Source organism: Coffea eugenioides, chromosome 3 (assembly GCF_003713205.1).
Source record: "Coffea eugenioides isolate CCC68of chromosome 3, Ceug_1.0, whole genome shotgun sequence".
NCBI lineage: Eukaryota > Viridiplantae > Streptophyta > Magnoliopsida > Gentianales > Rubiaceae > Coffea > Coffea eugenioides.
In genome coordinates, this window is record NC_040037.1 from 30140718 (window position 1) to 30164233 (window position 23516).

The 23516-nt window shown below is 36.3% G+C and overlaps 2 protein-coding genes across 3 annotated transcripts; both read left to right on the forward strand.

The window, feature by feature from the left end:
• The first annotated feature begins 700 nt into the window (after positions 1-700).
• Positions 701-5100, forward strand: LOC113766387. Its single transcript, XM_027310583.1, has 3 exons — positions 701-1583; positions 1675-4022; positions 4375-5100. Exons 1-3 carry the CDS (start codon positions 701-703, stop codon positions 5098-5100), a joined length of 3957 nt encoding a protein of 1318 aa, XP_027166384.1.
• A 7021-nt stretch (positions 5101-12121) lies between these two features.
• LOC113765380 (SNF1-related protein kinase catalytic subunit alpha KIN10-like) lies at positions 12122-23266 on the forward strand. Of its 2 annotated transcripts, XM_027309535.1 has the most exons (11): positions 12122-12340; positions 13619-13812; positions 16128-16312; positions 19395-19577; positions 19653-19784; positions 19860-20045; positions 21267-21356; positions 21429-21512; positions 21913-21993; positions 22086-22343; positions 22945-23266. In XM_027309535.1, exons 2-11 carry the CDS (start codon positions 13626-13628, stop codon positions 23056-23058), a joined length of 1500 nt encoding a protein of 499 aa, XP_027165336.1. In that variant the 5' UTR covers positions 12122-12340; positions 13619-13625; the 3' UTR covers positions 23059-23266. The 2 variants fall into 2 exon arrangements, with proteins under 2 accessions (XP_027165336.1, XP_027165337.1); XM_027309536.1 differs by lacking the exon at positions 22086-22343.
• Positions 23267-23516: the final 250 nt, after the last annotated feature.

The window sequence follows — 23516 nt, forward strand, 5'->3', positions numbered from 1 at the left end:
AACCAGGTAGAGGAAAACATAAGCACCTATTCTCCCTTCCACCTGAAAATGAACAATCTGTGAACCTTTCACATCCTGAAGTTATGCTAGGCTTATTTCCTTTGGATTCGTCTCTTAAGAACTCTGAACGATCGATTCCAAAAGAAAATGCTTCTGCGAGTCATTCTTTGTCTGCTGAAATCCCAGATTCTCCTTTAGAACAACCTTGCGAAGGTACTGTCTTGCCTTACCATATACGCTTTGTTTGCAAACCTCCTGGTCTGCTTCGGTCAGGCTATAAATACTGAATAAATAACTTTATATCCTGGCTTTCCGGAAGCCTTCTTCCTTTGTTAACCGGTGTCCCTTTAAGGGAATTGGGACTCTTTTACCTACCTTATTCGGTTCTGCAATTCGCAGACAACTTTCCTGCTCACACAGAGGAGGTATCCAGGTGTGGACCAACATCTGGTCACTTGCAGAAAAAAACCATAAAAGTAGCTCCTTCTTCTGATCCATCTATTGTTCGCTCCCGTTACAGAAAACGCAGCACCCCGGAATCTGTAAACAACCACAGCTCAGGTTTGAATTTGCTCCTGATTCTCTTTAGCCATTTGTTGCCTTCCATCCTCATTTATCCAGCTCACCAGTCATAATTAATAAACTCGTTCGTGTGCACAATAAAACTGCAGCGAAAAAATGAACTCGTGCACGTTCAACCATGTCTCGTCTTGGCAATATTCCTGACGCATCTCTGGTTCTGCCTCGTGCTCCTGATTGTCAGCATTGTGGAACGAAAAGGTTCCATTTGGAACCTTCTTCCTTTTGCTATTCAGGGGGAGAGATCTCTATCGTTGCTCCTCCAATGCCTTACGATTTGAAACGTTTATTCATTGGCAGCGATGAAAAGAGTGCTCACTTTAGAACCATTGTTTGCACTTATAACAACAACCTTGGCTTTACATCTTTTGCCGCGAAATATGACTCTGAATTAACAAAGAACACAAAAGGTGTCTATACCTTCCGTGTTCAAGGTCAGGTTTACCACTTTCTTGATGGTCTTATTCACTTAGGTGATCGACCATCTGGAATCCAATTATATTTTTTTGACACTGATGAGGAATTAACAAAGAGGCTTGTTAACTCAGATAAGCTGCGCGAAAGCACTTTAAAATTGCTTATGCGCGTTCTTTCTGACAATCCTTATGCTCGGTTCTTTAAAAGCCTTAGGGATGTTCCACACCTTGACAACCTGAACATTATCCTTAATTGTTATCCTTCACTTGACCAGCGAGTATATAACCTTCCCTCAACCTCGCAAGTAGCAGCTATATGGACTGAAAGTGAAGATCAGTTATCCGATAGGCGCGCTCATATTCAGGTTTATTCTCGCTCGGCCGGTAGCCATAGGATTCAACATTACTATGGCTGTTACGACCCTTTACAGTACCCTCTCCTTTTCCCTCGTGGTGAGTGTGGCTGGCACCATGGAATTAAAAGACTTTGCAAGAGGAAAAGAGGAGGGGACGCTTGTGAGGATGATATTAACATTGATCCAACTTCAGTTAACTCCTCATCGGAGTTAATCGATTTAGAACAAAGAGGCGAGCACATTTCTCTCTTCTTATAGACTGCTGAACCTACCCATTGCGTTACATTATCTAACCATGTACGATATCTTTTCCTTCTTTATAGCTGCTGACCGAGGAAAAATAGAGGAAGGTATTGTATCTGCTAGGGAGTACTACTGTTATAGGTTCCAAATAAGGGACGATGATGAGTCAATGCTGTTACACACTCTTAGGCTGCTACAACAGTTTTCAGTTGATGCTTATGTCAAGATTGAAACATGTAGGCTTGACTTTCATAGGCATCGACAAAACAATATACGTTCCGAAATTCTACAGGGAGTTCTTGACAGTGTTTCTGTTGGCCAGACTGCTGCTTCTAAGGTTGGTCGTAAGGTCATTCTTCCAGCTTCCTTTATAGGTGGTCCGAGGGATATGAGGCGTCGTTACCTTGATGCGATGGCACTGGTACAAAAATATGGAAAACCAGACATTTTTCTTACAATGACGCGTAATCCAGCATGGAAAGAAATTCAGGAAAATTTGAAATACCATGAAAAACCTCAGGATCGGCCAGACCTTCTCGCTAGAGTTTTTAGAGCCAAGTTTGAAATGCTTAAAGCAGAAATTCTGAATAAGCAGATCTTCGTCGAGGTTTCAGCGTATGTTTACGTGATCGAATTTCAAAAACGAGGCTTTCCTCATGCCCATTTATTATTGATCTTAAAACCTGGTCATAAGCTGCTTAATCCAGAGTCGTACGACAAAGTAGTTTGTGCTGAGTTGCCCGACAAAGATAGATATCCTCACTTGTATTCTCTTGTTGTGAAACATATGATCCATGGTCCTTGCGGAGCCATGGATACATCTTGTCTTTGTATGAGAGATGGAACCTGCAAAAATTGCTATCCAAAGAGCTTTTGTTCTCAAACGACTCATGGTGAGGATACCTATCTGTGTTATAGGAGAAGGGATGATGGCAAAAAAGTGAAGGTTCGTAGATTTACTCTTGATAATAGATGGGTTGTGCCTTACAACCCTTACCTGCTTGCTTTATTTGATTGCCACATCAATGTCGAAATTTGTTCTACTCTTAAGCTCGTGAAGTACTTGTATAAGTATGTTTTCAAAGGACACGATCAAGTGAGCTTTAAGATTATTTCCTGTGGATCAGCGGATGCTATTGATGAAATAAAAGACTTCCAGAAAGGTAGATGGGTTTCATCTCCAGAAGCTTTTTGGCGCATTTATGAATTTAAGCTGAGCGAAATGACCCCGGTAGTTTACACCCTTCAGATTCACCTTCTAGATCAGCAATTCATTTCCTTTGACAAGAACTCTGACTTGCTGCAATTACTGAGTAAAATTGACTTTTCTAAGACAATGTTAACTCAGTTTTTTCGCATGAACAAAACCAATCCTAGAGCACAGAATCTGAAATGCTTGTATAGAGATTTTCCTAAGCATTTTGTTTGGTCTGCTAAATATAAAGAGTGGACTGAAAGAAAGCGTCGAAAGGTGATTGGTCGCATGGTCACTGTTAGTCCAAAGGAAGGAGAAAGATATTATTTGAGGTTGCTTTTGACACACATTGCTGGCCCGACCTCTTTTGAAGACCTTCTGACTGTTAATGAACAGAAATTAGGTTCGTTTAGAGAAGCTGCTTTAGCTCTTGGCCTTCTACAGTCCGATGCGTATATAGAGGAGACGCTTCAGGAAGCGATAGCATTTCAAATGCCGTCCTCATTGAGGCTATTGTTTGCCACTCTCCTTGTGTACTGTTCTCCGACAAATCCTAGATCGCTTTGGGAAAAATTTGAACATGAGCTTTCTGCTGACTATAATCACCAACAACCATTCCATGGCTTTTCTTCACTTGAAATTAGACGGAAAGTTTTGGAAGATATTAACAGTTCACTTGAACAAATGGGGAAAAGCATTACTGATTTCCACTTTGTCTCTGATGATTTTACATGCGACTATACTGAACGGTTAACAAAGGAGATTGAAAGTGAGAAAAGCTTAGCAGTGACACCTGAGGACCTGCTTTTGCCTCAGCTGCTAAATTCTGAGCAAAAACATGCCTATGATCTAATCCTAACAGCATGTTTTTCCTTAGAAGGCCAGGCTTTTTTCGTTGATGGCCCCGGCGACACCGGTAAAACGTTCCTGTATCGGTTGCTTCTCACGACCTTGCGGTCGCAGAACCATGTTGCAATTGTAGTGGCAACATCTGGAATTGCGACATCAATCCTTCCTGGTGGAAGGACAGCTCACTCGCGATTCAAGATACCACTTGATTTCTCGAAAGCTAAGAGTTGCCAGCTTAGTAAACAAAGTTCTGCTGCAAAACTCATTTCAGAATCTAAGCTTATTTTGTGGGATGAAGCTTCAATGGCTAAGCGGGACACAATTGAAGCCTTTAACGAATTGCTGAAGGATTTAATGGACTCAGATTTGCCTTTTGGAGGAAAGGTAATAGTTTTTTGAGGAGATTTTCGACAGACTCTGCCTGTGATTGAGCAAGCAACTAAAGAAGTTCTCATCCAGTCGACCTTTCCCATTTCTCCTCTGTGGCCTAAACTGCATAAAATCTGACTCACACAAAATATACGAGCTATGTTTGATCCTGAATTTTTACGATTCCTTCTAAGAGTAGGAGAGGGAAGAGAGCCTATTGATGATGAGGGTGAAATAACTTTATCATCAGATATAGTTATTCCTTATTACGATAAAGAGGAGTCCTTAAACAGGTTAGCTGGCTACATACAATCAAATTTAGTTTTTGTTTAGCAGCTATTCCTCCTACTTCCCATTATCAATGCAGCTTCTTTTACACGGGTTACTAGAAAGTGTCTTTCCAGATTTGAACACCTATTCGCAAGATCCTTATAACCTAATAAATAGGTGCATCCTTGCGCCTAAAAATAGCTCAGTTGATGAGCTCAATGAAATAATGATTAGGAGATTTCTTGGAAGCCTTCAAACTTATATTAGCTCGGACAAGACTGTTGATCAGCGGCACCAAGGTGATTACGAGGACTTCCTCAATTCTCAAAATCCTAAAGGTCTTCCTCCTCATAAGTTGTTGTTGAAGGAAAACTGTCCACTGATGCTTCTAAGAAATCTGAATCCAGCTGAAGGTCTTTGCAATGGCACAAGGTTAATATGTAAGGAACTTGGCCAACACACAATTTCTGCTGAGATTGTTTTTGGCCATCATCGAGGAAAAAGAGTTTTCATTCCAAGGATACCTCTTCAAACGCCTGACAATGACAAAAATGGGATTCCATTCATAAGAACGCAGTTTCCTGTCCGCCTTTGCTTCGCTTTAACCATCAATAAATCACAGGGCCAAACTCTTGACTACGTCGGCATCTATCTACGCGAACCGATTTTTTCTCATGGCCAGCTGTATGTTGCTCTATCCAGAGCTAAGACCGCTGCCAAAGTTAAAGTTCTTCTTGTTCCTGGAACATTTGATGACACAAAAGTAGATTGCAAAACTCGAAATGTTGTCTTTGATGAAATTTTTAGAATAGCTCAAGCCTAAACCATTTTCTGCTTGGCTTATGCTAAAGTAAGCTCGCCATACAGATTTTTCGGTGTTGGATTACTGTGTTTTTTTTTATTTTTTAGTTCCTGTTCGTTTATCCATCAACTTGTGTTTTTCTAGGATGGCTAACTTGCTGCCGATGCGAGATATCATGCCTCACATGAAAAATTGGAGCTGCATCGTCACTGTTCAAGAAAAGCAACAGATCACAGGCTCAATGGGAACGCCAACAAGAAAGCAGAAATTTGTTTTCTACGATTCAGAGGTTAGTTGAAGCCACTGCTCAAGTTTAGATTCCAGCATTTAAGTACACTATTGTTTTGATTTCTCCATGCTGCATTAACTTCATCTCTTTACGTAGGGATCAAGAGTCGAAGGAATCATCTTCAATGATGACATTGCTAGAATGAGCAGCATTTTGCAGGTCTATAAAAAATATAAAATATCCAATGCTGAGGTCAGAACCATACCGCCAAAGTTCCAGACATCTGAGCTCACCATTCAATGGGTTATCAGTACCAAGACTGTCATTGAAGAAATTGCTGATGATGATGAAGTCATGCCTATAAAATTCTGCTATTCAAAGTTTACTGACTTAGTTCGATACATGGATGACAGAACTAAATCAGTGGGTGATTCTTTCAATGCTTTGCTCTTAATATGTTTACGTTCTGGCCAAAGTTTTTCATAATCCCCTTCTCTGTATTGTTCGTAGACGTGCTAGGAGTTGTGATTAGTGCGCTTGAGAAGAAAACTGTTATCAAAAACTCAAAGCAATCAGATGTTCAGAAATTTGTCCTTCTTAATGAAGAGTAAGAGCTTCAATTCTCAGTTTATGCAAAACTTCACACTACCTTTATTTCTTTTTGTCTGCAACCATTTTTTCCTGTCTGTAACTGTTAACTCTTATCACGAGCACAGATCGCAGACGGTGCTCTTGTCTCTATGGGATAGTTTTCTGGCTAATGAAGGATAGGAAATACTATCTAAACTTCATAGCTATCCTGTCATCATTGCTCGCAGAGTTAGAGTGAACAACTATAATGGTATGTTCCCATTTTAGCTTTTAACGTTTTTACTGTTTTGCCTTTTCTACCTGCCTGCAACACCTGTAAAGAAATGTGTACTTTATTTTCGCCGTACAGGGGTCACACTTGGTACTTGGTTTGATTCAGCGATTCTTGTTGATCCACCTACACAAGAGGCAAGAGAACTCAAGAACTGGTGCGATATATTTCAAATCATCGTCCTTTATACAGTTTAGCTCTAAATTCTATCCCCACTTTTAGTCTTAATACTTTTTATGTCTCCTTTCACCTAAGGCATTGAGGAACACTAAGTTGCTTAAAGAAACTGCCGAAAAAAAGGACTATATTAAATATAATCCACAGCTATCATTAAAATCAGATCAGAAAACTACCTGGATTTGTAACATAACTTCATCACAAAAAGTTTGGGACTCAAACATGTTGCCCTGCTTTCATGATCTTTTCATGTGCGATCGTCTTTTTTTACTCATACTTGCTTGTCTTTAAGACTATATGGGTGAAGGCACAGTTCTCTTTTGAGCATATCTTCCAGAAATATTGGTACATGAGCTGTAAGAACTGTTTGTCGAGCTACAGCAGCAGACTATCAAGTTGAGTTTACCTGTAACTCGTGCAAAGAGAAACATCCTGCAGTACCTAGTGCTAAAAAATATACCTGTAATTTATTGGTTTGTATTCGCTGCTATCTAATGCTGGTTCACATAAAAAATATAAATTACTGCATATTGTGTGCTATTTTTCAGATGCCGCTTTGATGTTGATTTGATCGATAGCACCGGCGTGATACCAGCTTCAATATTTGGCGAATTAGCAGAGAACTTACTGACGTTTAGTGCGCTAGAAGCAATGCAACACTTTAATGAGGTTCTTGCTTCCTAAATCTTGATGATAAAGGTATTCTATACTTTTTATTCTTACTTTTCGTTCCCTTAACAGAATATTGCGCTTCCCCTCGAGTTTGTCCACAAGGAGCTCAGATCAAAGACGTTTCTACTTCACATCAAACCTGTGCAAACGCAGCTGGCAGATGCAAGGCAGCGCTACACAATTATATACTACTCTGAAATCAATGATGATGCCGATTCTGCACACTTAACAAGTGAAGCGAAAGATGCCCCTCCTTTTCCTAGCAAAGAATCTGACACTATACAGCTCGGGACTCCAGGTAACTCATAAGCACTACACAATTTAGCTTCCTGCATTTATATTTTACTTTAACTGAATCATGTGACATATCAAACAAATATGGTCGCAGGAAAGAGTAGCGCTCGTTCAAAAGTTTGTGTTCGCCTTTCTGAAAGGTTTGATGAACCACAAAGCACTGAAGCTGAAGAGGATGAAAATGCAGAATGCAGCTCTAGCAAAAAGCAAAGAATCAACTGACTTGTTACTGTTGGCCCTTTTGTCGACCAAATCTGTGGTTTCTATGCCTGCCATGCTATCGTATATTTTTGCAAGGTTGCTTTTGCGTTCCTGGAAGAGTCATTGATGTATTAATGAAAGATGTCTTTTGTTCATGAATACCCCTTAAACTGCTTTTGGTCTGCAACCTTTTACGTTAGCTGATAATCTGCAATCAGCACCAGCTATGTATTTTGAATTGATGTTTTACAGCTGTTATGTACTGGTTACAGTGTCCTTTGAATTCACCTTCTACTCTATTTAGCTTATTAACTGATCTTGTGGTGAATGTACTATCTGTTATACGCCAACTTTTGCTGAATGCTTTTATCAGAGCTATTCAAATTTTCTCCTTCACATAAATCTCTTATTAAATATCGCACCTACTATTGTGAGCTCCACTTACTCTGCTCAACAGCTCAGACTTAGTATATCTATCAGCCTTAAATTGTGTAGTTGTGCAGCCTTCAGTTCATTTGCAGAAATTCAACTTTCTTCCTCAGCATAACTGTGTTATACAATAGATATTACCCTGCTCTGCATTCACTTCTTAGCTGTGACCTTACCATTCACTTCTTTTAATATTAACCTGTTCTACTTCTTTGATGTGACGAATCATTAAACCCCTTAACTCTGAAAAGAACTAGAGCAAGCCTAACCATAAACAAATTTACTAAAAAAGCTCTGTTACCCATTCATTGTTTATATATACCTACTTCTTGAATGGCTCATACATCCCAAGCAAAACACTTCAAGTTAAGCTTTCTAGTTGCTTCCCTCAGATTATCCCTAAGGTTCAGTTGTTCCCTTTGCCTTCATATGATTGCATCTTTGCCACTTTTTTTTTATTAGCTTCCCCGATCACATCAATGGCAGAAGGTCCATCTACCTATGGATTAACAAATGGCAGCTCAATGGCCTGTTGTTTTCTACTGAAATGCAATCATAGAGGAGAGGTCTAATTTTCTTCTATGCGATAGAAATTACTTGTTAGCAATGTGCAGTGTAGATATATATGTTCATTTGACATTTCCTAGTTTTATCTCCTAAAACGCAGATTCTACCTGCTCAATTCAAGGTATTACTTACTCAGCACCAGCATGATACAATTATTCTCAGGCATGGAACTTATAAATGGCCTGTTGTAGTCGGTGATCATTCATTTCAAGAAGGCTGGGATGAATATTGCCATGAAAATATTGCAAACAAACATGATATGTTGCTTCTACGACATACCGGCGATCTCATCTTTGATGTCATACACTTTTCCGAGCTGCAACAACAGGTTTACCTATCTTGGACAGTCCCATTACCAAATTTATTGCACGCTGTTGGTGCTCATGCACAAGGTCAGTTTATACTAACCTTTATATCATGCAGTTAGTTGTAGTAAAATCTTCTCTAATTTATTATCTGCTAAATAACTTCAGATAATGCCGCTTCTATAAAAATTCAACAGTTAGTTGCTTCATCAATAAACCCAGATTTAACCCAAAATCTCGCTGATTCGGTTTGCTTCTATCAAACCTTCAATACAGCAACCCCAAACACATTGGTAACCTATCCATACACTGTTTCTTTTTCCATCTCTCACTGCATTACTTTAAACCAAAGCTATATATTATGTTCTCGGATCTGACTTTCATTCTTTTTCTATCAGAAAATTCCAAGATTCGTCGATCGCTTTGTTAATGAACAAAGAACTCCAATACTTCTTATTAGAACTGGAGAGAAAATTACATCGATAGGTGTAAAAGGGAAAAAGCTAAAAACAAATTGGAGGAGCTTCGTTCTTCAACATCAGTTACAGCACAATGAAGTCCTTGTCTTCATTCCAGAATCATCAACTACCTTCACACTTGTAGTCTTTGACGATAACGGAGTCGAGAGAGTCTTCCCATGGTCTTGCACCTTCAAAATTTATTCTAATTGTCCTGCTTGTACCTAACTTCTGCAGTATGTTTTCTCTGTAACCGAAGTTCCCTCTTACCTTCAACCTCTCCATCGTATATGTTTCAGTTTTTTATTTCGTTGAACCGCACTCTTCATTCCTGCTAAATATAACTGCATTGCAATGAAATTAAACATGTAGCAAATATGTTATGAATACCTAACATCTATTATGAGCTTCAATTTTATTCACCACAATTGTTTTCTTTTCGATCTTTTCCTTAACGCCGTGTTAAATGCAAACCTTTATTTACTCACATTTTCCTACAACATCGCTTATTTAAAAATTTAATCATTTCATAACCAAAGAACTTAAATACACCCCATACGATTTGTGATATCTTCACTTGAAAATTGGGCCATTTTCTGGGCAACATGAAACTAACACCGCGCATCGCGCGGTGAACCCCTCCTAGTAAGAAAAACTTGGAGAACTCATTGTATCACTCATTTTGTTGAAGAAATAGAAGATTGGGAGCTTGTTCATCACCTTGGCTAAATTTTCTCTATCTTTCTTTTCACTTGTGATTTCTTATGTTTGCATGCAATGAAGTTATGCTCTTTATGATCTTATATCACATGAGTGGCTAAATTTCTAGATCTAGAGAGCAGATGAAACTTATAACTACTCGATATGAGCTGAATATAATTTACACTTGCTACCTCTTGTATTAACTTGTTCATTTATGCATGCTTATTACTTGTTATTGCTTGATCGTCAATAACAAGTTTTTAGTTGTTCTTATTCAATGAAAATTGGTAATAATGATGGAACAACATAAATCGAGTTTAAGAAGCAGACTCATGAGAATAGAGGTACACTTAAGTGAATTAACCTTGCATTTCATGAAGGACAAAAGAGTAGATCTAGTTATTCACCATAAGAATAAGAAAAACTAAACTATTCTAAGCTACTATATCATGAGAGTGAGTTTTGATAAATTTGGAAATAAATCTCTAATTAAATAAGAGTAGTGACAAGAGGTAAATCTATTCACTTGTATCTTTTGTGCAATAAGTGGACTCTATTTTTCTAACTCAAGTATTTAGCGACATTTCTCCATTATTATCTTACAAGTTATTTAGTTAAAATAGTTAGTAAATATTGTTATTTCTATTACCTTTATTTGATAGATAGTCTAAATAATAGATCAAGCAAAGGATCTAGTACTTGTAATAGTTGCTCCTCTTGGGATCGACTCGATATATGCCATAAACTACTATTTGACATGTATGTTTGCACTCAAATGAGTATATTTTGAATTAACTTGCACTTATATTGAGAACCCATTAACTGCATTATTTATCATAATTTAAATTAACGTTAAAACCAAAAAAATTCAAAAATGGAGGACTTGGGCAAATTTCATTTTAAATTAATTTTGTATTTTCAATTGGAACCTAAAGGAATTTTGAAAGGATGATTGATCACCATTTACGAAAATAGCACAATTTTTAGGAGAATTTTTGTTGTACGTAATATCAGATTGTAGGATTTGGGGTTTATGGGTTTGGGTTTATGGTTTAGGGTTTAGACTCTAGGGTTTAGTACTACAAAAATTAAATTTTTATATTTAAAATAAAAAAATGGTAGCCACTATGAATAAAAATGCTTCACCGCATGTCAAATGGGTGGCAAAGCCTTTTCAACAAATAAAAAAAATCGTTCATTTTTACTTCCTTAGCAGCAAAAAATAAAAGAAATTTAAATCAAATTTTTAATGAAGCCTCAATTGTCAATTGCGGCGACCCTTAGATTAGAAACCAACCTCAAATACATCACTTTTGTGATATTTTCTTGTGGGGACAATATATAGAGAAATTCGCCCACAAAACACCAAAATTGTGATTTTTTTAATTAAATATTATTGGTTGAAATTTGTCTCTTTCTAATGGATGCTCTGAGTACTTGTTAATACATCTAAATTACATTTAATTTATCATGTGAGTGTACAAACTCACATTTATTGTACTCCTGCATAGGAGTGCAAATGAGTTTAAATAAATTGAACACCATAGTGTTCAAGTTTATTTGATTATTTTGACGAGATTGAATTTTGTTCAAATTTGTCTTGTTTACTTCTCGGGTCGAGATCGAACAAACTTTCATCGAATCGAACTCAAGTCAAGTTCGAGTTGCTTGAATTTTTTACACATACATTTTACTTATATGCTAATCAAACTGAGTTCGAATTAAATTTAAAAGTTTATTAAACGCATGTTTTTATTCAAACTTGATTTGATAAATTAGCGAATCAAATTTGAACGAGTTTTAACTCGATTCGAGTAATTTGATTTGTCTTTTAATTCTACTCTTATATTTAAATACTTTTTCGAATTTATTTACAAAAAATAAAGACGCTTAACGGGTAGCCAAACTCAATAATAAATAAGTACTTTAAAGTATGGGATGCTTGAGTGTGTTAGTGCTGAGCACAACTGATCAACATTTTTTTTTTCCCACCGAATAAAGCTCTCAGGCAGTGCGAGTGTAGAATTCCAGCAATTAGAAAGCAAACACATATGGCTTTCTTGGCGTGGAACATTTTCTAGTACAAGAACTACTATCACTTGTAGTATTCTATATTGCCTTGTCACCGTCTTTTCTTCACTTTATTTTTCCTTTCTCTGTCGTTTTCTCGAGCTCCGCTCATGTAATTTGTTACTATTCGCGTTGGTCTGACGTTGTACCCAAGATGAAAAGATATGCTCAATTGATTTTGTTAGCTTCTCCTGCTCATCAACAGATACATAATTGTCCCAATTCAGTTGCATCTATGCATTTCCAAGGCGTCTACAACTCCTTTCCTCTTCTCTGTTCCTGGATTTTGGACTAGGTTTGTATCAGTATGTTTAGTTGATTTGAATTCCGATGCATGCATGATTAAAGTTCTTGTTTAGTTTCTATGGGTACATGTGTCGAACTGGTGTTTTGTTTTGTGTAATTCTTTAAAGCTGGATTGAGCTAATCAGTTGTTTCTCTGTGTCTCTGCTATGCTGGCTTTGTTCTGAGACGATTCTTGCTTCTATGTTTGTGATTTTTTTGAGTTTTGAGTATACAGTTCTTGAAACTTGCTTCTTTAGGATCATAATTTCTTTGAAAACGGCCACTCTGCTCTGTATTCAAAACTCATCAGTTGAAAATTTTTATTTTATTATGTGCAATTCTTTGTAATTTGATTGAACAAATCAGCTACGTCTTCCCCCCTCTGCTACATTGCTTTAGTCTAATGGCTTTATTCTGAAATAATTCTCGGTTTTAGTTATGTGGTTGATTGTTTTTGACTATACAGATCTTGAAATTTTTTTTCCGTTAAGATCATAATGTCTTTGCTCTGTTCTGTATTCTAGTCTCATGAGGTGTGATCAGTTTAAAGTCCTTATCAACTGGTTTTTTTTCGATGGGCCATTTACTACTCGTACACAGGACAGCAATCAAAAATTAAACTTGTTAGATTTAGAATTTTCAGAAGAAAGTATATATCTAACTCTTTAATTTGGAATAACAAAAAAATAAAAATAATGAATGGTGGAAAAACGCACTGTATGATATAAAAGAGAGTCTGTGATCCTCAAACAAATTGGTAGAAGCAATATGCAAGAAAAGAAAAGACAGTCTTAAAGGAGATGGCTCTAAAGGAAAACTGATAGCTGATGGAAGTAAAAGTTATTTGGTCCTTAAAACCCTTAGTTGTGTTTTAGCGCTTGCAAAATCTCTGAAGAAAAAAATGAAAATGAAAAGGGAAAAGTACAAATTCAGTGTTCCTCTCAATAATATCTGAGTGTTGTCAATTATTTTTGATCTATTCAAGTGACAAGGTGATTGAACTTACTTTTGCTGATGTTGGACTTCAATATTCAAAGTGATTGTGTCATAGCTATTCAATGTTTTCAATTAAGTATTACAATAAGGATATGTTGATGTCTATTCAGAACTTTTGAATGGTGTACATAGATCAAAGAGCATAGGGTACTTCTTCTTTTTCTTTTTCTTTTTAACATTGATAGATTTCTTGAGTGGCTATTGTGCAAAAGCATATTTAGCTGCCAGTTATGTGATTATGAATTTCTTTTCATTTTGGAAACCTTAGCAACTGAATGGTTAATTGGTGCAGCTTCAAGATGGAGGGAAAAGCAAGTAAGGAACGCAAGTCCTATAGGAGTGTTCTATCAAACTACAGGCTGGGCAAGACATTGGGTGTCGGATGCTTTGCTAAAGTCAAACTAGCTGTTCATAATTTGACAGGGATTAAAGTTGCCATAAAGATCCTTGATCGTCAAACGCTTGATGAGTTTGAAACTATGAAAGGTACATTTTAAAGTTACAAGTCTTCTGATAAATGGACCACTGCGTATGCTTCATTGTTTATCGGGTCTTTGCAAGAATCTGGTTTTATCTTGCACTTAAACAGACTTCTTGATGACATGCATGTAACAGCAGTAGAAAAGAAACAAAATCTGTTGCAGTCCATTCCTAATTGTCTAATGATGAAATTATGTTAATGAACATTAAAGTAAAAGGACTAAACATATATTGTCTGCATGTTTACCATTCTAAGTGTTCCAACTGAATTGGTTAATTTTGAATATGATAGGGAATAAAGTTTCTAAGTCACTCTCTGATAGACAGCTATTGAACCTGAAACAATAGACCAGTGGACCCTCCAAAGCATTTATACATCAGTGTCATTACGGTTATTTGTTGGACATACTGAGAGTTCTTTCTTGAGAGCAGGTTTATAACATAAATTTCTTGTATTTTAGTTCCTTTTTATTTTCTTTTTGTTGGTGAATTTTGGTGGGACAAGCAGTACAGCCTGTAACTCAGAAATAGGCCCGCCTATTTTCCCTTTATGCTTAATCATTCTATATGGAGGCACAAAGCAGGGAGCAAAATTTGTAAGATAAAGCTTTAAGGAGTTATCAGTGAATGGACCATCTTCTTCAGTAGAGTAAATTCTCAGCACGAAAAGAGTACTTAATTTTGATTTAAAATACCGAAAGTGAATCTGGTGCTGTGTATAGTAAATAATTCAGAATCTAACATCACTGTCCACCAAAATTTCATCTTTTCATATGGTCTGAATTAGACTCTAATTTAGTCCAATAAAAATATTTTATTTTTTTTTTGTATATTCACTTGCAATGTATATCTTCAAAACATTTAATGTCCTTCTAAAGTAAAGTGTTCTATATGGCAATGTTCATCAATAAGGTACCTTTGATTAGTTTGAGCCCACAACATATTAATAAGATTATTTCATAAGATTTTTCATCAGTCCAAGATTTGCAATTTTAGGTATACAGTTCACTTGCCTTAACTTCTATGCCAGCTATCTGTGTTTGATAGGCATTAAATATTCATTGCAACAATGAATACTCTAGTCATGTATGGACTTTGATTAGAAACTGTGAGCAGTAATTTGTTCTTGTACTTAAGCTCAGTCCATTTGACGAAATTCCAGTGCATTTAAACCAACATGGGTATTTGTTGTTTCAATAATATATCTTTAAGCAGAATATGTTCTTACTTAAACTTGATGATTGTGAAGTTTAGGTTGGCTTTATTGCTTATGTTCTCCATGATTATCAGAAAGCAGCAGAATTTGGGTTGTGAAATGCATGTTTAAGAACATTTAGGCGACAGAATTTGACTGGATTCACATTCTGAGTGTGTATCTAATCATCCTGACGACACAACTATTTTGAATAACCACATAAGTTTTTTCGAATAGATGCAGTCGAATGGTTTTCCAATTTTATGACAGCAAATGCGCTTTAGCCACTAGCTTTATCCTGAAGCTTTTGGGAATTTTTTTTCCTCCACTGTTCCAAGCTCACCATTGCCTCCTTAACTTGATAACCACCACAGCAAGTTTGATATGTGCCTTGTCCCTGACGAATTCCATGGTATTATTCTTTTTAATCTTTATTCATCAGTTAGCTAGATCTATCTTGAGTTTGGATTAAATATCCAAATTTGTCAACTGATTCCAGGTCTGTGACAGTGGGCGTTGGATTTAAACCAGTAGAATAAAGATGGTCTTATGTGCTCTCTAGTTGAAATGTTGTTGCATATATCATTATCTGAATTGGATATGTGAATCCGAGCTATCAATTGATCATATTCTCCTCTAACTTGTTTTCAAGTTTGTGCCTCCTACTTTTCACCAACAACCAGGAACTCCACTTGGTGAAGCTCTGCCTCTTACCTATCCCATATATCTCTTCTCTATTTTTCCATCTTGTGTTTGAAATGAACTCAAAATTTTAATGAGCAAATAAAATTCAAGAAACATGGCACTTGGAATTACTGGAAATTTTTAGATTATAAATTTCAAGTATGCTTGCATTAGAGGAAGACTGTCAAAATTTGACGGAAGTCATGGCTTTCTTGGTTCTGTCGATATGCAATTTCAGTATTTCCTGTCATTCGCAGTATGCATGACCTATGGAAAAAATTACTCAGTGTCGAACCAATATTCTGTTCAAAGCGTTTCATGCCACCAAAAAACTTGCTTCTTGATATAATTGATCTTTTGTCCTAATTTATTACTAGAAGGCTGAAGCCTTTCTAAATTTAATATTTGACCAAATAAACATCCTTTTCCTCTTCTGGTCCAGTTAGAAGAGAAGTTAATATAATGAGGCAGCTTTCACATCCTCATATTGTTCGGCTCTTTGAAGTTATAGAAACAACTTCCCACATATATGTGGTTATGGAGTATATGAATTCTGGTGAACTATTTTACTACATCACAGAGAAAGGTAGATTGAATGAGGATGAAGCCCGCCACTTCTTTCAACAGGTACGTTCAGTAGCTGTAATGGAAAATTCATCCCACTATTCATTTTCTATATGCTTATATGTTATTTTATTCAGACACGTGTTATTGACTAAACAAGCATGCACCTTGAATAGTTTAAGTTTCTGCACATCTTGGTTAGTTTGATTCAAGTAGCTTTTTTGTTTCATCTGCTTTGATATTTTATGCAGCTGACATCAAATATAAGTGGACAATCAGAAATCACTAGCTTGGTCTTTTCAACTAAAATCTTCTCATTCATTAACTTAAAGGGATGGGACAGATGACAAATGTGCCATAAAAACTGAAAAGGAGCTCCCATATATGCAAACAAAGAGAATCTTAGATTATGTAAGAATGGAAAAGGGAAACAGGAGCATCACCTGAGATGAATCAATCATTCAAGTACTTTCACAAGCCAAAACCAAGATATGATTCTTATTCATAATTAAGAGATTGAGAAGGTCGAAATTGTAACACTAATAAGATATATGAATATTTACTCCAATGAACATAAGACTATTATCTGGAAATAGAATTTGAAAAGTCATTTATCTAGGAAAGCTAGAGTTAGTAGCAGAAACATATTTAGCAGGGCAAGGCAACCTGGATAGGAGGCAGAAAATAAATGTGTAAAGGGAGTCAGATGCTGGTCCTATGCATATTCTCTACTTAGACCTTTTTTTTACCCTTTTCTCCTGAAGTTTGAAACAAAATGGTTGCAAAAGATGTCAAAGCAGATCAATGTGCAAGAGTTCAATGAAGTATGGATGAAACTCTAGTGGCTATTAATGAAATGAGGGTTTTCTTTTGGTTAGTGAAAAGTTCAACCAAAAAAATCCTCAAATTGTCAGCTTGAACTTTATGGTGGCACTAGCTGTGATTATAAAATAGCTCACCAAAAGAAGGTGTCAACTTTCTTGGGGTGAATGAACCCAGAAACATGTTGAAGCCAAAATCAATGGCCTAAAGTGGTTGGTCCCTAGTTGCTATTAATGTATTGGCTGTAGTTTACAACTTTAGTTGCAGAATTAGAGTATTTCTCAAGTGTTGAATTGGAATGTACTGGGGAGTACTAATTCTCATCTAAACACTAGTACCAATCAATATGCTTTATGGTACTGGAAGGAAAGTTGGATGGGTACTATAAGGAGCTAAGACTCCGACCTATGCAGCAGATAGTGAAAAGTTTTGGGAATAGAACTGTTTTGGGCATAGAACTGTTTTTCTTTGTTTGAAAAGTTTTGGGCATCACTTTCTTTATACCTCTTGCAATGGCTTGGGTATAGATGGTCAATAATGAAGGCTCAAACCACTTGTCTAAAACTCCTTAAGCACAAGTCTGCATAGAACCATTGTAACCATCTCCATAGAATATATGTCTGACAACGTATTACATTTCAGTTATGCTAATGGTTGAATTAAGCCACAATATCACTTGAGATTTTTCTGTCCTAGTTGACTTCTACATGTGATTAATCAACTTAAAAGTTTGACTTCTAACAGTGAACGAACCAAACAGAAGCATATCATGTAAGGGGCAGAGAAAGACTGGGATAGAAAACACTCATAGGCACTTTATTGGCATTAATGTTTGGTATGTAATTTCTCGTGCAAGTAACATAAAAGTTTGTAGTCAAACTTCTCCTTGGATGTAATTCATCTCAGAATTTGGATTCAAGAGATAACTTAAATGTGTTTCTTTCAAGTGTTATAGAAGTTACAGTTGGCCTGAAAATGGACTGATTAAGATAAATAAACATTTGAACTTCATTTGAACTCTTTTCTTCCAGGTTGAAGCATTTTTTTTTTATTTCAATTTCCAATAATACTGTCATACACTAACAAGGATTGTAGCCATACAAGTCTGAGAGAGCATATGCATGTGGAAGAGAAGAAACATCTCGCTGGTATAAAAGAATGATTGCCATTATATACGTGTAACTCATACTTCTGGCCCAAAAACATTTTGATTACTGATAACAGAGATTTTAAAGGAATTGCTTATTTTAGTTTCTCGTATTCTGGAATAAAGCTTTCTGCTTCTTTGGCCTGAAAGTATGTTTAAACAACATATCACGGACTTCACGCCAAATTGGAGACTCTGAATTTGGACTAGATAATTATTACTAAAAAGTTTCACATCAATTATTTGTGGATCCTCCTTAGCAAAAGATTCAAGTCCTTCGGCTCGAGGACAACATAGTGGAGAATCTTCACTTTAACCTCCCAAGCAAGAAAATCTTCTGGTCCTGTCAAACTCTTGCTGTAAATAATAGTTATGTTTGCCATGTAAATAATAGTTATGATGTTACATGGCAAGCAAAGCGGGCCCTGACTAGTCTAGGGTGCAGAGATGCGCTCATAGTCAAACACAAGCAAGATATAAATTGTTTTGTTGACAATTACACAGATAATTCAAAATTTCTTCAAAGAGTGCCATTCATTTGAAAGTAGTTGAAGTATGAATCTTTCTTACAGGTTGTTTGTGGGAAAGAGAGCGGTGGAGAGGCACAAGGAGGAGAACTATTATACAAAATACTGAACTGCATTATATTATATTACAGATGTGGAGTTGCTTGTATGTGGGGTTGGGGGATGGGAACCTGTGAACGCCTTGCTCACATGTTTACTTAGTATATGGTGTCACTCATACCGTAGACTTAGCTAAAACCTAATGCATTAGCCTCTGATGTTTATGAAGCTTGCAATCTATTAAATATGCTTTATCATCTTTGCAAGTTAATGCACATATAATTCCTTGTATAATAGTACGCAATGAGATTGAATGCTTGGAAAAGTAGTAGTTAGGGAACAGATACAATGGGACGTTCTTTATGTTAAAGCATCCTTCAACAGTTTAAACTTAGGATAAATTATATTGCTCAAGCTTTTTTGGATGGTTTCACACTTGGATGTGTTGGATTCTTTACTGTGGATGACTTATATGCTACAGTTCATAATACTTAATTAAATAAGAAAATGTTTCAACTTTAATTCTTTGGATGTAATCTAATATGCTTTCTAGATTTTGTTTAAGAGATAAATGAGGTTGTCTGTACTAATCAGATAAAGTTTAAAGTAGATAATCTCAGGTATTGAGTATTGCCACCATCACATGGTGGTTCATCGGGACCTCAAGCCAGAAAACCTACTATTGGATTCTAAACGCAATGTCAAAATTGCTGACTTTGGGCTTGGGAATATAATGCGTGATGGCCATTTCCTCAAAACAAGCTGCGGGAGCCCAAATTATGCTGCTCCAGAGGTTGGGTCTACATTCTTAATTGGTTACAACTATATAATGTTGTGCACAATGACAATTGCATTGTTCTGAACTCAGGTTGTGGGTAATCGACTTTATGCTGGTCCTGAAGCTGATGTATGGAGTTGTGGAGTTATCTTATATGCTCTAATCTGCGGAAGGCTTCCTTTTGATGATGATAACCTTCCTGGATTATATGCAAAAATAAGGGTAGGTTAGATAATTGAAATTCTTTTCCTAAATGTTCACTTTTTCACTCATCAGTCTTGGTTCTTTTGCTGCTAGAATGGTAGTTACACAGTCTCAAATCACATGTCAAGGGGTGCAAATGACTTGATTGCAAGGATTTTTGAGGTCAACCCTGTGGACCGCATATCCATTCCTGAAATACGCCAGCATCCATGGTTTCAGCAACACATCCCGCGGTATATATCAAATGCAACAATTGAGTCATTATATGATACAACAAAGGTGATATGAGCAGTCTCTTGATCACAAAGTAGTCCAATTTTTGGTAGATTGCATGTCTGCGATTGTTATAATTTTAGTTTTTTAATTGGCAATACTGCAATAGCAACTTTATAGGAGGAAAACATGAAGGATATTTGCCTTAGAAATGAGGAACATTTTGAAACATAATGAGTTAGTTTCTTTCAGGCTTAGATCTCATCATTGGATTCATGCTATTATTTATCCATCATATTCTACAACCTGGTAATGCAGTTGCATTGATAGGATTAGTAAGGTGCTTAACTTTATTTTGTTTCTCTTTTGTTGTTTTTGTTAAAAGCCAGTGTTTAAAAGTAAAAGGTAATTATTTGTCAGATAGGATTGGTGTCATAATTAATAAGAATCACTTTACCTGTCTCAATAATGATTTCCTTCTTATGCAAGGGCATGCATGTTAAACTTTGTCTCTGTCACTGACACTGTCACAATAATTTACCTATGTGATTTCTCTAACCAATGCTTATGCGCACAAGAAACATTAATCAGTGCCCCGGAATTTTGAGTATTTTTCTCCAACTGCTTGTTATATGTTTGGTACCAACTATTTTATTTCCTGCATATTTCCAGTAGCACTTGTCTTAACTATAATACCCTTTGGTTTTCCCTAACAGGACTTCAAAATTTTCTTCCCAGAATATATATACACTGGACATTGAAATGTTTTTCTAAAATATATATTTCCAAAAGCTCTGATAAAAGCAGAATCATGTTCCTTAATTCAACTTTAGGTCAACTTGAAGGTTTCTTTTTCTTCTTGAAGTATATTATGAAGCCATAGTCCCATATATATGGAATCGCACCTTACATTAATTATGTAAACAATGAAGTGCTTGACTTGAATATCATTCCATATTTGGTGTTGTGGATTATGCTTAACAGCTATTTCTGAAGGACTTATCTTCTTTACATGAATATTACACGCAATCCCAAGCGTAATTGAGTTAAATTATTTCACAAATGGTGATAAGTCCAATAACTTTATTACACTTGCATGCTGAAATATTCTATTCATTTTTCTTGGTCTATTTTAAACATTGTTAGGATTAAATCTTAAATTATTATGCATTTGTATGGTGAATTTTGTATTGCAACAAGTTTCTGCTCTCTAAATATTGCATGTACTTGGTGATGTCTGATCAACAATTTCCAGCAATTAACCAAGTTTTCTGTTGACTTTGACAGGTAGATGAGGAAGTTGTTAGAGAAATGGTTAACATGGGCTTTGATATTTGTGAAGTGATTCGGTCTGTTCTCAATCATCTGCAAAATGAGGTGTTAAAGCTTTATCAATTACAATCTGAATTCTCAATTTGATTGGTCGTCTGACATGCTGTAAAATTTCAGATCACAGTCACATATTATCTGCTGTTGCATCGTCAGTTTCAAGGTCGCTTTAGTTATGGTAGAAGCGAGCTTCGGGAATCTTCCGTAAGTTGATTCTTTCCTCAATCCCATCTGCACCAAAGGAGGGGAAGAGAAAAAAGCAACCTAATTGAAAAAAAATTATTTTGTTATGTAGATGAAAACCATTTTCTTATGATTTTTCAGTGGAAGTTGTGATAGGAATATTTATATAAATGGCCTGGGAAGGTGGGGTGGGAAGGTAAAGCTGGAAAATGAAGGTAGACTAGAGCACCACTTTGTCTTTGATAATTGACAGATTCCTTGTAATTCCTGTATAAAGTTCTATTTGACTAGCAAAATTGTCCAAGGCCAAATATTTTCTGACAGTAACAACAGATCCTTGAGACAAAACTACATAGAAAACCATATCATGCACTAGTAAATTACTTAGCAAAGACTTTCAGTTGAAGTAATTTTGTTGTAGTCGCAGGAGTTGTTCGACCATACTCGAATTTTCTTGAGGTCTGTTTCTGCTCTTGAACAGAAGTGGACACTTGGGTTTAAGGTAACATTGATCAATCATGCCAACATAATTTTAGTTGTGATAACGGATATTCTTCTCTGAATTTAAACATTGCTGGTTTCATTTATGTCCAGTCTCAGGCATCTCCACATCAAACTATGATGGATGTTTTAAAAGTTTTTCATAGCATAAATGTGCAGTGGAAGCGAATAGGACCTTATAACATGAAATGTCTATGGAACCCTCCATCTTCCAAAGCTTTAAATGGAAAATTTGTTGATCAGTTCCCCCAAATACCTCAAACAAAGCCTGTCGATGGCAAAACAGAGCCAAGTACAGCTGCTAATGGGATGGGCATTAGAAAGCATGATGTTGTTAAGTTTGAATTGCAGGTGAGAAACAGTTTTTGGTTTTCTACTTATGTTCTTGAACTTGAGAAATGGAAGATCATGAGAAAATGTTGTTACCATTTGGTTATAAGTTTACTGCATAATCCACAAGGCAGCATGGTACAGCATTTTGTACTTGACTACAATAGCCACTTTATGTTCAAACAAAAGTGGCTCTGATAAGCAGTTTTTCTTGATTTTGAGTCAAAGTTGATTAGGGCCTTCTAATTAGTCTGAACTTGTGTGATCTTTGATCAGCGTCAGGCACTAATTGTACCAGTCGTTGAGTTTATGTGCTTGCTTGTTGAGGTAAAGCTATTCCTTCTAATGGATGAATTAAACAATAAGAATAATGCATGTGTAAGAAGAAAAGCATCATTATGCACTAACAAGAAAGATGAGATTTCCTTGTTTTCATATTTAAGCCAGTCGCTGGTTTACTCGTTTTTGATACTTGAGGAACTAGCAATGTTCAGTAATCACTCAGCTAAAGCATAGAAACTGTGCAATAAATTGCAACGTTCTTCAGGACTTGTCCGTAACATATATTTCTTTTGCATGAGATCATATAATTTCATGAATTAACATTCCTTTTTCCCTACAGCTTTACCGAGGTAGCACAGAGTTGTACGTTGTGGATTTGCAATGGTTGAACGGGCCACCATTTCTCTTCCTTGAAATCTGTGCATCGTTTCTTTTTGCTGTTGGAGTAATGTAGCCTGCTGGATGCAGAGTGCAGAATGGTTTACAGCTCCCTGAGAAGCTTTTGGCAGTCTGCTGTCTTCTTTGCTGAAGAATTTAACCTATACAGGTGGACTGATAGGTTAATTCATAACCTCTTGCTGTTTCATGAGGGCACATCTTATATTGGTGCTACCTTTGGATGTTTTAGCATGATGATTATACAATAACTAGTGACTTCTACAGATGAGAAATTTTAACGTGTATTTGACGAGTGCTATGGTCATTGCTCAACATTTCATGTATACAGAAATTTGTCTTTGATTTATTCGAAATTTTTGCCTCTTATATGGGGGACTTTGTTACTTTCCTTTGTTTCTGGTTCAAGATTCTGTTCAGTTTGGAGAGCTTCCATGCATACAACAGCCTATATGCTTAATTGCTTATGCAAAGATTAGACAAGTGATGAAAAGGTCCTATGTCGATGGCAATAGT

Bases quoted from the DNA above. Each gene is read 5' to 3' on its own strand.
- LOC113765380 (XM_027309535.1), top strand. From the start codon at position 13,626: ATGGAGGGAAAAGCAAGTAAGGAACGCAAGTCCTATAGGAGTGTTCTA. The intron at 16,313-19,394 runs GTACGTTCAGTA...AGTTTAAAGTAG, and splicing joins CCCGCCACTTCTTTCAACAG to ATAATCTCAGGTATTGAGTA. The intron at 19,785-19,859 runs GTAGGTTAGATA...TTTTGCTGCTAG, and splicing joins GATTATATGCAAAAATAAGG to AATGGTAGTTACACAGTCTC.
- LOC113766387 (XM_027310583.1), top strand. From the start codon at position 701: ATGTCTCGTCTTGGCAATATTCCTGACGCATCTCTGGTTCTGCCTCGT. The intron at 1,584-1,674 runs GCGAGCACATTT...CCTTCTTTATAG, and splicing joins AATCGATTTAGAACAAAGAG to CTGCTGACCGAGGAAAAATA. The intron at 4,023-4,374 runs GTAATAGTTTTT...TTATCAATGCAG, and splicing joins ATTTGCCTTTTGGAGGAAAG to CTTCTTTTACACGGGTTACT.